This window comes from Aquarana catesbeiana, linkage group LG10 (assembly GCF_042186555.1).
Source record: "Aquarana catesbeiana isolate 2022-GZ linkage group LG10, ASM4218655v1, whole genome shotgun sequence".
Taxonomy (NCBI): domain Eukaryota; kingdom Metazoa; phylum Chordata; class Amphibia; order Anura; family Ranidae; genus Aquarana; species Aquarana catesbeiana.
The window spans coordinates 160148629-160161543 of NC_133333.1; the positions used below are offsets into that span (position 1 = coordinate 160148629).

Here is a 12915-nt window from a genome sequence, read left to right on the forward strand (position 1 = left end):
AGGGTGTATGATCACCATGTATAAATACACAGGTGATCCATATAGTGAACTTGGTGTAGAGTTATTCAGTTTATGTTCATTACAAGGGGCATTTTTTGAGTATGGTGGAAAATAGATTTAACCTCCATATACGGAAAGGTTTCTTCACAGTAAAAGCTGTGAAAATGTGGTGTAGATGCCCTCAAGAACTTGTTCTGGCCAGCTTTAATTCTTAAAGGATAAGTATGGCAAAACCTTTAAAGCTCGCTGTTGGCTGACCTCACAGAGCCAGCCCAAACTCTGCAGGGATCCCGATAATAATGTCCGGATCCACCAACACCAACCTGAGCGGCAGCTGGCTCAGCCTTTCAATGTGCCTCTCTGTGCTCAGAGTAGACCTGAGAAGTGAGCGATCTTTGATCGCTCACTTCTCAGGTGTAGAAGCGGCGGGCGAAAGATGCAGCATTGAATCAATGCTGCATCCACATACCCTGTTTCCCCGAAAATAAGACCTAGCGTGATTGTCAGTGATGGCTGCAATATAAGCCCTACCCCTCCCCAAATAAGCCCTACCCTGTTTCCCCGAAAATAAGCCCTACCCTGAAAATAAGACCCACAAGAACTTTAACTAGGGCTTAATTGGGGGGTAGAGCTTATATTGCAGCCATCACAGACAATCACGCTAGGTCTTATTTTCGGGGAAACAGGGTAGATGAGTATGAACGTTTATTTTTTTTAAATGTCGCACCTCTCTTTTAGATAACATTTATAAGTAATAAGACCAGTGATTGTTAATCCAGTTGCCTTCTGGGGGATCAAGAAGGAATTTATTTTTCCCCTGCTGGAGCAAATTAGACCATTCCTTAATGGGGTTCCTTTCTCTGAATCAACTGTGGGTATAGGATTCTGTATGAAAGTTTTTTATTTATGCATTTATTTTTATTGGTTGAACTAGATACTTAGATATCAACCTGACTAACTATGTAAACTGTACTTCATAGACTCAGCAAGGTTGTGCAATGTAAAGTGTGTTAGAAAGGTGCATAGCTCATTAGTCTCAGAGCTGCCCAGAAGTTCTATTCAGACAGCTGATCATGGGGGTTTAAAAGCAGTGTGATCACCAGTACTTGATGATCAGCAACAAGGAGTATGTCCAGTTTGGTTCCACTTTCACTTCTAGGATAACCACTTGCCACCAAATCACGTACCTAGTACATAATTTGACTTCAAGTGGTTGTACCAGGGTGACGCCTGCTGCTGCAGGTATCACCTCAATACCTTTTAGGGCCGACGGTCAGCTCTCTTGTAATAGCAACTTGCTTCCATGACTTGCTCTGGCACTCCAACCGGGAGATCCAAGCTATCCAAGCTACCAGCCGGCAAGTCCACGAGCTAGTCGGAAACTCATACAAAGCTGGGATTGGCTTTGATCAGGTCTTTGGTATGTTAACACAGAAGCGATGACATGACATGATTTACCAGAATGTCAACGGTGCCATTTTTTGAAAATCAAAAGTATTCAAAAACACCTAAGGGCAGCAAAGGGATTTGGGGTCTTAAAGACCCCAGATCCCTCCATAAAGAATACCTGTTACATACCTATTGCCGTCATTAAGGATGTTTACATTCCCTGTGACAGCAATAAACAGGATTAAAAAAAAACATTTAACGCAACAGTGTAAAAAAAAAATCAATTAATAATTAAACTTTTTTTTTAAACTCCCCCGTGCTAGGGCGCAAATTCGAGCTCCAGCATCGGTCCTGCACACACGCAAACAGCAATCGTCCCACACATGTGAGGTATCGTCACGAATGTCAGATCATGGCCAGTAATTCAAGCACTAGACATCCTCTGTAAATCTAAATTGGAAACCTGTAAACGGCTTTTAAAGCGTCGCCTATGGATAGTAAAATTTTGTTTGTCGCTGTTGCACGGGCATGCACAATTTTAAAGCGTGACATGTTTTGTATCTATTTACTCAGTGTAACATCGCCTTTTATATTTTACAAAAAATTGGGTTATCTATTTTTTTTTGCATTTAAATTTTTAAAAAGTGTATTTTCGCCAAAAATTGTGTTTGAAAAACAGTTGCACAAATACCGCGTGACACAAAAAAAATTGCAAAACCAACCAATTTATTTTCTAGGGCCTCTGCTTTAAAAAATATATATATAATGTTTGGGAATTCTAAGTAATTTGCTAGCAAAAAGAAACTGTAAACAAAAAGTGCCAGAAAAGGCCTGGTCTTCAAGTGGTATAATATCAGTCATCAACCAAAAACACCTTACTTGGAACTGCAAAAAGCTTTAAATCATAAACACATTTGTTAAAACAGAGGAAAAATACCTCCCAAATATTATATATTTAGCCCTTTAAAACATGTTGTAGAAGGGTGCTTACAGCCAGAGCCCATTAGAGGATCAGCAGTAGGGAAAAAGGTAATAGCAAGTTTTAAACAATACAAAGGTGCCAGTATTTGATGTTAAAATCACTTAACAGTGGTAAGAGGTATGTGAGAGAACACAGACTAGTGTTTACCAAAATCAATGAAAGAACTGCCATTATCGATTTGGTAACAGGTTCAAACTGCATGACATTGAGTATGTAACATATACCATACACTGCATTGGACTGATAAAAATGTCAATAGCTAAAACATTGCAGTATATAATACACCCTGTTTTCATTGTCTTGCTAAATAGCAAAATCTGATCTGAAGGAATCAAAGGCCAAAACGTCATCACCCAAAGTGAAGAACCGAAGATCATCCATACAAGAGACTCAAGACACAGAGAAAGAAAGTACACTTCAAATGAAAGGTTGGGATATCAGATTGTCTGTAGAAACTCATTGTATTTTGTTTCCTTCCTAATGAGATTTTCTTACAGGTGCAGCACAAGATGTAATACAAGAACTGAAGGCAGACAAGATGGTTGTAACTGACAACTCCAGTGATGAGGAGAATTCAGTGTCTGTAGGGGACAGACAAGTCCCCCCAGCACCAGTCAAACAGCGTAATAAAAAAAAGCCGCAAAAATCAGGTAAGTCAAATGGGGAGACCAAAGAATGCTACAATTCAAATGTTCTCATTGATTTGAGTCCACTAACGATTAAAAAACTCAAACACTCTCCTCAGGTTATAGTATAAGTTGTTCTTGTTACTTCCCTAACAAGCTATCAAGTCCTGTAAATCTTGAAGCTGAACTAAAGGCAAACATCAGTTTTGCATGCAAAGGATTTGTATTTCTGTCTCTTCCATTATGAGAGTAACATAGCTCTACCACACACATTACACTGAATTAGTTTAGCGCAAGCAAAATTACGCTGCGGCTGCCGAAGTATTGGGTGACATTCAGAATTAATGGCATCCATGCCGTCTGCTAAAATACAGCATGTTACTCTGCAATTTCAGACATACTCCCCACTCACAGAAATGTGAACCTAGTCTGGTTCCTCTCTGCTGCGGTCAAGTTAGGCTGGCCATACACTAGTAGAATTTTTTCAAAAATTTTAGTTTTCAGAATGTTTGATTTTTTTTTTTTTTTTAATCATTAGTAGGCTCAAAATGACAAGAAAATTTGAGGTAGTACATGATATGGGAATTTTGTAAAGAGAATTAGTAAACACTGATTATTGTGTTTATATAATTGGGGGATATGAATCTATATTGATTAACCTGAATTTCTTAATCTATTTATTTGAATACCCAATTTTTTATTTATTTATAATATACATCTTAAATTAGTGAGCTTTGCAATTGTGATATTTGATCTTTTACATATTTTTGTGATATACTGTAGATGCAGCAGCTTTGGTAGTGAGGGATCCAAAATGCAGATTTCACCAATATTTACATATGATAATGGAATTTTATTTAGATTATTAGATTATTATTATTAGATTTTAGTATATCACTATTTATGGGGTGGTAGCAAGTAAAAAATTACCATTTTTTTCTTTAGCACCTTGTTTTTGTTAGAAATTGTTAAATCAGGTTAGGGAGTCTCCAAACAAGACCATTCAGATGAGATAGTAGATCCAAATCTTTGTAAAAGAAAATTATGTGCTTTATTTATACACTGCAATGGAGAAACACATGATATCCAACTCTACCAGGCGGAATGAAGAAGGAAGTGTCTCTGACTTACAAACATCAAGTTTAACAATATATACTTATGAATATGCATGAGGTCTAGGCGTGTTATAGGTGTGACCGTATAGTTTAGTCCAATCAGCATTCATATCTTCTTAACAGCAAGGGAACAGTTAAGTAGGTGGTTACATCATGTGACTGTTAGAAAGTGAAAGAAAACATGGGCGCTGCCATGACAGTACTGGATCAGACCAGCTAGATAAGACAGTCCATCTCTTGGAGCAAAAAGGGAGTAAACTGTTGCTTCTTATTTGGCAGTGAAGGTCATCATAGACTGAAAACCCTGTGTCTAAAAAATAAAACAAGTGAGTGCATTACAAATTCTTATCTATTTATATATATATATATATATATATATATATATATATATATATATATATATATATATATATATATATATACAGTTGTGCTCACAAGTTTACCTATCCTGGCAGAACTTATGATTTCTTGGCCATTTTTTCAGAGAATATGAATGATAACACAAAAAACTTTCTTTCACTCATGGTTAGTGTTTGGCTGAAGCCATTTATTACAAATCAACCGTGTTTACTTTTTTTAAATCATAATGAAAACAGAAACTACCCAAATGACCCTGATCAAAAGTTTACATACCCCAGTTCTTAACCTCCCTGGCGGTATTCCCGAGTCTGGCTCGGGGTGGAATTTCAGTACCAAGAGCGGTAACCCTGAGCCAGACTCAGGATCGCATTGCAGCATCCAGGAAGAGGTTACTTACCTTGTCCCCTGGATCCTGCGATGTCTCTCCGCACTGAGAGCGGCTCGTCCTCCGCTTGATCTATCATGGAGCCGGGCTCCGTTCCCTGCGAGCGTTGTGACGCACGGGGACGGAGAACGGCGCCAAATTCAAAAAGTGAAACACACACAATACATACAGTACACTGTAATGTTACAGATTACATTACTGTATGTAATTATTTCACCTCCCTTTTGTCCCTAGTGGTTTCTCCAGTGTCCTGCATGCAGTTTTATTTTATAAAAACTGTTCTTTCTGCCTGGAAACTGGAGATTGTCCATAGCAACCAAAACTGTCCCTTTACATCAAAAGTGATTTTAGAGCACCTAAAAAACAGCGATAATAAATTAGAATCACTCGCAGAATTGAGTGATAGTGATTTGTGGGGAGATCTGTCATCAAATACTGAAAAGTAATGACAGCGACAATTCTGCAACTGAGCAAATTTCAGTGTTTTTGATTTGACTACATTATTGAATATTTTTTATTATTATTATATTATTATTTGGTATAATTATTTATAGTTATTTATTATATTATAATTTATGATTTTGTGTTTCAAACTTTATCACACCCGAGATGTCTACTAGACTCTGGTTTGGACAGATATAAGTGTGTTATTGCTAAGAATTACAGGCCTACAATAAAAAACGCCAAATTTCCATGCAAAATAATTGTACCGCTTTCAGCACCTAAAATCCGACATAATCATACCGCCAAGGAGGTTAATACCGTGTATTGCCCCCTTTAACATCAATGACAGTTTGAAGTCTTTTGTGGTATTTGTGGATGAGGCTCTTTATCTTCTCAGATGGTAAAGCTGCCCATTCCTCTTGGCAAAAAGACCTCCAGTTCCTGTAAATTCTTGGGCTGTCTTGTATGAACTGCACGTTTGAGATCTGCCCAGAGTGGCTCAATAATATTGAGGTCAGGAGACTGAGATGGCCACTCCAGAACCTTCACTTTATTCTGCTCTAGCCAATGACAGGTCGACTTTGCCTTGTGTTTTTGATCATTGTCATGTTGGAATGTCCAAGTACGTCCAATGCGCAGCTTCCTGGCTGATGAATGCAAATGTTCTATCAGTATTTTTTGATAGCATACTGCGTTCATCTTGCCATCAATTTTGACCAAATTTCCTGTGCGTCTGTAGCTCACACATCCCCAAAACATCAGCGATCCACCTCCATGTTTCACAGTAGGAATGGTGTACCTTTCATCATAGGCCTTGTTGACTCCTTTCCAAATGTAGTGTGTATCGTTGTGGCCAAAAAGCTCAATTTTGGTCTCATCACTCCAAACAACTTTGTGCCAGAAGGTTTGAGGCTTGTTTCTGTGCTGTTTGGTGTATTGTAAGCGGGATACTTTGTGGCTTTTGCGTAGTAGTGGCTTTCTTCTGGTGACTCGACCATGCAGCCCATCTTTCTTCAAGCATCTTGAAACAGCTACACCAAATGTTTTCAGAGAGTCCTGTATTTCACCTGAAGTTATTTGTGGGTTTTTCTTGGCATCCCGAACAATTTTCCTGGCAGTTGTGGCTGAAATTTAAGTTGGTCTACCTGACCGTTGGTTTCAACAGAACCCCTCATTTTCCACTTCTTGATTAGAGTTTGAACACTGCTGATTGGCATTCTCAATTCCTTGGATATCTTTTTATATCCCTTTCCTGTTTTATACAGTTCAGCTACTTTTTACCGCAGATCCTTTGACAATTCTTTTGCTTTCCTCATGACTCAGAATCCAGAAACGTCAGTGCAGCACTGGATGAAAGATGCAAGGGTCTGTCAGGAGTCCAGAAACTCTTTGACCTTTTATACACACACACACACACACTAATTACAAGCAAACATATCACAGGTGAGGATGGTTACCTTTAATAGTTATTCAAACCCCTTTGTGTCAACTTGTGTGCGTGTTATCAGGCCAAAATCACCAGGGTATGTAAACTTTTGATCAGGGTCATTTGGGTAGTTTCTGTTTTTTTATTATGATTTAAAAAGAGTAAACACTGTTGATTGATAGTAAATGACTTCAGCCAAACACTAACCACGAGTGAAAGAAAAGTTTTTGTGTTATCATTCCTATTCTCTGAAAAATAGCCAAGAAATCATAAATTCTGCCAGGGTATGTAAACTTATGAGCACAACTGTATATAACTCAACATTATCAGACCCCTATAATGCTACTCAAAATCATACCATGGTAATTTCTCTTCGTGTGATTGTCTTTCAAAGAGGCATCGCTCTTAAAATGTATGTATTTATTAGATTGTAAACTCTCACAAGCAGGGCCCTCCTAACCCTTTTATATAGCATTGTAACTGTACAGCCTCCCTTTATATTGTAAGACGCTGTGCAAGCTGTCAATGCTATAGAAATCCTATAGTAATAATAATAATAAGAAAGAGCGTTGAGGTTGCTCATTTTCCTATTACAACACAAAGCCTTATCTGTTGATTCAAATTACCCCAACTTAGCCTCAAGCATGAGAAATGACATGATAAGGCATCGATTGGTTTCTTCAGAATGAAGAAAGGTAAGACTGCAATACATTTAGCTAAAATACTTCCAATGCATTTAGTTTACCGGGTGGGGATGGTTAATGCTTGGAATAAACTTCCAGCAGAGGTAACGAGACAGTCAACAGTAAATGGCTTCAAACATGCTTGGGACAAACATAGATCTATACGCAGACAAAAAAGTTAACGAAAAATAAAAACAACAAAAAAAAATTTAAAAATGGGCAGACTCGATGGACTACTCAGTTTTTTTTCTGCCGTCACTTTTCTACGTTTCTGTGTTGTATTCCTTCTTATTATGTTGGTATTTTGCAGCAGCAAGAAAGGAATATATAATGAAAGTACTTTCCCTTTTTTTTTTTTGTTATATAGTGAGATCAAGAGAAAGAAACCCCTCTTATGAAGCGGCAGATGCAGAGGGTCTGGATGATGATTTTGATGAAGATTTGGATATTCTCAGTAGTGTTGTATATACACGGCCATTGTCTGCCTCTAGTAAGGTGAAAGAATGAAAGAAAAAATACACTATTTCTTACGATTTCCTAAAATAAGAATTCCTTTGGCAATTCAACAGTTCTATCAAATTTATCATTAAAGTTCATGCCATGCTCTCACCCCATCCCTTCAAGAGTAATATTTTAGTTATTGGTGGAGCCTAGGAAGTTGAGTCAGCTTGTGGCCTTTTGGATACTCCAACAGTTAGATCTCTCACAATTCCCAACTTTGTTCCTGTCCACCTAGGGGGTTTGGGGAGTTCCATGTTCCCTATGTGTGATTATGTATCTTTAACCACTTCCATTATAAGTAGTAGTAGTATGTAAAAACGTAAAAAAAAAAAAAAGAAAATTCCAGTATATAAAGCATAATTTGTAAGCGCTATAACGTTTATGCAAACCAATCAATAAACACATATTGGAATTTTTTTATCAAAGACAAGTAGCAGAATACATTTGGTGAAAATTTATGAAGAAATTTGATTTTTTTTATTTTTTATTGGATATACTTTATAGCAGAAAGTAAAAAATATAGTTTTTTCAAAATTTCTTTTTCATTTAATTCTCATAAAATGAAAAACTGTGGTGATCACACACCACCAAAAGAAAGATCTATTTGTGTGAAATAAATGATATAAATTTAGTTTGGGTACAGAGTTGCATGAAAGCACAATTACCAGTTAAAGTAGCGCAGTGCTAAATAGCAAAAAATGGCCTGGTCATAAAGGGGGTAAAATCTTCCCGTGGTTAAAGATTAAAAAAGGCAATTAGTTTAAACACAGCCTTAAAAAAAACTGGGGAATGTTGTAGAGGCAGCCTGCCCACATTGTGGATCATTAAACCTATCAGTAATTGGCTGCCAACTTTTACCCTAAACCTAACCCTTTAAGCTGAATTCTAGGCAGATAATAAAAGATCACAACTTATTCCAGTTATGTCTTCCTTAGAAACAAAAATATTCTCCATTCAGTAGGGGGAAGCATTGTAAATATGTTCACTTGTGTATATTTCTGGTAGAGCTATGTATTTCCTTAGCATCTATGGTTGCTGTATTCCTGTGTGATTTAGGCCCCTTTCACACTACCGCGACTTCAAAGTCGTGTGATTTTGCAGATGTGATTTTGCAGCGATTTCAGGGAATGCCTGTGTAACTTGCATCAAAGTCAGACCAAAGTAGTACAGGAACTATTTTGAAACCGGTGCGACTTGATGTCACACAGATAGGAATGGTACTCATTGCAAAACATCGGGGACAACTTGTCATGCGACTTTGCAGTCCCAAGTCGCAGGACAAGTCACACAAGTGTGAAAGGGGCCTAAGTAAAGAAGTCCTGTGAATGCCTGTCCATGTCAATGCTTCACATTCATTTTAAATACACAAAACTGGCAACGAGGTTGGGATTTCAGTGAAGGGACACTGCAGAAACACACAAAATCAGCTAGATTGAAGAATTGGAACTTGTGTTTTAGAAACACATCTATAAATATCTCCAGCATGACTTCTCTGGGACACATGGAGGAATTTGATGTGGCTAATCCATCCTCATGGGACTCTTATGCTGACAGGTTAGAGTTTTTCCTAGAAGCTAATAAGGTGGCCAATGCTGTGCAGAAAAGAGCTGTGTTACTGATTGTTATTGGATCTAAGACTTGATATTGTCCGCTTACTGATATCTCCTGCTAAACCAAAAGATTGCCCATATGAGGAAATACTGGCCCTGTTAAAAAAAAGGTTTTCACACACTGCATCTGAAACAGTGAGGTGTTTCCATTTCAACAGGCGAAACCAACAACTGGGTGAGAGCATTGCATCAAATATTGCAGAACTGTGCAAGCTATCCGAAAATTGCAATTTTGGTGCCAGCTTAGAATCCTTGCTAAGGGACAGGTTTGTGTGTGGAGTACAAGATGAAGCACTGCAGAGGAGACTTCTAGACAAACAGAACTTAACTTTTATTACTGCACAAGAGGAAGCGCTTGCATATGAGGCTGCATACCTTCATTCAAAAAAAATTCAATCCTCCAGCAAAGTTAATTCATTGGATATCAATCAAGTGGCAAAGGTAAATGTTAAATGAAAGGACTTTCCACCACACACTGATGTTGCAGTTCCATTTACAGGGTAGTGTTAGAGCTGCAGTGCGAAAAACAGGCGTAATACATGTTGTTTTAGAAATGCAGTTTGTCACACTTGCAATTGTAGAGGTCACATACAGACTATCTGTCAGACAAAAGATCAGTCTACAAATGTGAATACAATACCAACGGCAGCACACTCCATTAATGCGCCAATTGTTGCTCCAAATGATGAAACCCCTACAGGTGTTTATACAAATGGCTATGTGTATAAATTGGAAAACTTTTCATCAGGACTGATGAGTTACACCGAGATTGTGTTACAAGATGTTCCATGCAAAATGGAAGTAGATTCAGGGTGTGCATATTCCTTGATTTCAGAAGAAACGTTTACCTCATTATGGCCTCACAATGCTCCTTCCATAGCACCCTGTGATATCCGGTTGGTAGACTACAACAATCAAGTTGTGGAAGTTAAGGGTGCTTGTAAATGTTTACGATTAATAATTACTAAGGGACAAAGAGCAAGTTTGTTGGGTAGGGATTGATTTGAACCCCTTGGAATTTCATTATCAGGAGTTCATAATGTATCTCCAGTTATTCTACAGAATCTGATAGAGGACTTTAGTGAGCTTTTTGAAGAAGACCTTGGCTCCTGTTTCTTTCAAATTAGACCCTACAGTAACCTCAATGCGTATGAAACCACGCAAAGTTGCATTAGCTCTCAGACCAAAAATTGATGCTGAGATTACACGTTTTGTGCAGCAAGGTATACTTGAACCTGTAACACACCCTAAGTGGTGTACCCCAATAGTTCCGGTGATGTTGCACCTTGTGCTGACTATAAATGTACAATCAGCAAAGCACTGCAGGAACATCCCTATCAAATTACAGCTGTACATGAAATTCTGACTATGTTAGCAAAAGGAAATATACCGTATATACTCGAGTATAGGTCGATCCAAGTATAAGTCAAGGCCCTAATTTACCACAAAAAAATGGTAAAAACGTATTGACCCGAGTATAAGCCGAGGGTGAGAAATGCAGCAGCTACTGTAAATGGAAAAAGAGGGTCAACAATGCCCATCTGCATCTGTATACCTCCCTGTGTCCTGTGCATGTGTCCTGTGCATATGTGCATGTGTCATGTGTCCTGTGTATATGTGCATGTGTCGTGTGTCCTGTGTATATGTGCATGTGTCATGTGTATATGTGCATGTGTCATGTGTTCTGTGTATATGTGCATGTTTCCTGTGTATATGTGCATGTGTCATGTGTATATGTGCATGTGTCCTGTGTATATGTGCATGTTTCCTGTGCATGTGTCCTGTACCTGTGTCCTGTGCATGTGTCCTGTACCTGTGTCCTGTGCATGTGTCCTGTGCATGTGTCCTGTGTATGTGTGCATGTGTCTGTGTCCTGTGTATGTGTGCATGTGTCTGTGTATGTGTGCATGTGTCTGTGTCCTGTGTATGTCTGCATCCTACCTGTGTCCTGTGCATGCCTCCGTGTGCCGCTCTGCACGGATCAGCGTGTGCTATTACTATTCGGCGGCCATTCACTGTTCAAAAGCCGCGCCTCCTCCATACCACGGACGAGGATGAGAGAATGTCAGTGATAGGCTGTACACTGACTGCTGGGAAATGGAGTTTTCTGCCTATCACAGACGAGGAGGAGGCGCGGCTTTTGAACAGTAATTGGCTGCCGAATAGTAATAGCACATGCTGGCCGCTGTCTGCCTGCATGACACGCTGATCATGTAGGCAGACAGCGGTGACTCGAGTATAAGTCGAGGGGGGCGCTTTCAGCCCAAAAAGAAGGGCTGAAAATCTCGACTTATACTCGAGTATATACGGCATTTGCCAAACTTGATATGGCACAAGCTTACCAACAATTACCTGTGGATGACAACGCTGCGGATGCACAAACAATAATAACACACAATAAGGAGCTTTCCGAGTAAAACGTTTGCAGTTTGGAGTTTCCACTGCTCCTGGCATATTCCAGAAATTAATAGAGGACCTCTTATCTGGACTTCCAGGTGTAGTACCTTATTTTGATGATGTTCTTATTGGAACGGATTGCATTCACAACTACAACTTGTTTTGAAACGTTTTCTTGATGCTGGTCTCAAACTTAAAAAAGAAAAGTGTGCTTTTGGGGTAAACAGCGTGGATTTCCTTGGATACAGAATTGATGAACACAGAATCCATCCAACTGATTCTAAGGTTGAAGCTATCCATAAAGCTCCAGTCCCAACAAACAAACAAGAGCTGCAAGCTTTCCTTGGGTTACTTAATTTTTACCATTCTTTTCTGTCTGACAAAGCCACTGTTGCTGAACCCCCGCAAAGTTTACTAGATAAAGATGCTCCATGGAAGTGAACTGATGTTCATTCTACAGCTTTCATTGCTGCAAAAAAGCTGTTATCTTCTGACAGTATATTTAAATAATAATTAAATTATAATTAAAAAAAAACCACTAACTCTTACCTGCGATGCTTCTCCATATAGCATTGGAGCTGTATTGAGTCATGTTTTGGAAATGGGTGTTGAGGCTCCTATTGCATTCTATTCAAGGACCTTGTCTACGACAGAGAGGAATTATGCTCAAATTGACAAGGAGGCTTTAGCTATTGTGTCCGGAGTAAAAAGTTTCATGACTATTTGTATGGGCGGAGGTTTACCATTGTAGCAGACCATAAGCCTTTGCTGGGGTTGTTCACCAGAAGTACTCCCACTCTCAAAATTATTTCCCCACGAATGCTCAGATGGCCACTCCTGCTGAATGCCTATGACTGTGATTTCGAATATCGTCCTGGCAAGAATATCACGCATGCTGATGGTTTGAGTCCGTTGCCTTTGTTTTCTCCTGATTTCTTTGTTCCTCCTGTGACTGAGGATCTCATGTTGGAATGCATTCCAAGCCCTCCGTTACATG

The 12915-nt window shown here is 38.9% G+C and overlaps 1 protein-coding gene across 2 annotated transcripts in view; it reads left to right on the plus strand.

The window, feature by feature from the left end:
- The window catches only part of LOC141110983 (tubby protein homolog), a 143650-nt gene that overhangs the window by 65284 nt on the left and 65451 nt on the right, over positions 1-12915 (plus strand). For both annotated transcript variants that reach the window (XM_073602850.1, XM_073602848.1), the window contains exons 7-9: positions 2683-2799; positions 2869-3021; positions 7778-7905. In XM_073602850.1, coding sequence (XP_073458951.1) covers positions 2683-2799; positions 2869-3021; positions 7778-7905 — 398 coding nt within the window. The remainder of the gene's footprint in view (positions 1-2682; positions 2800-2868; positions 3022-7777; positions 7906-12915) is intronic.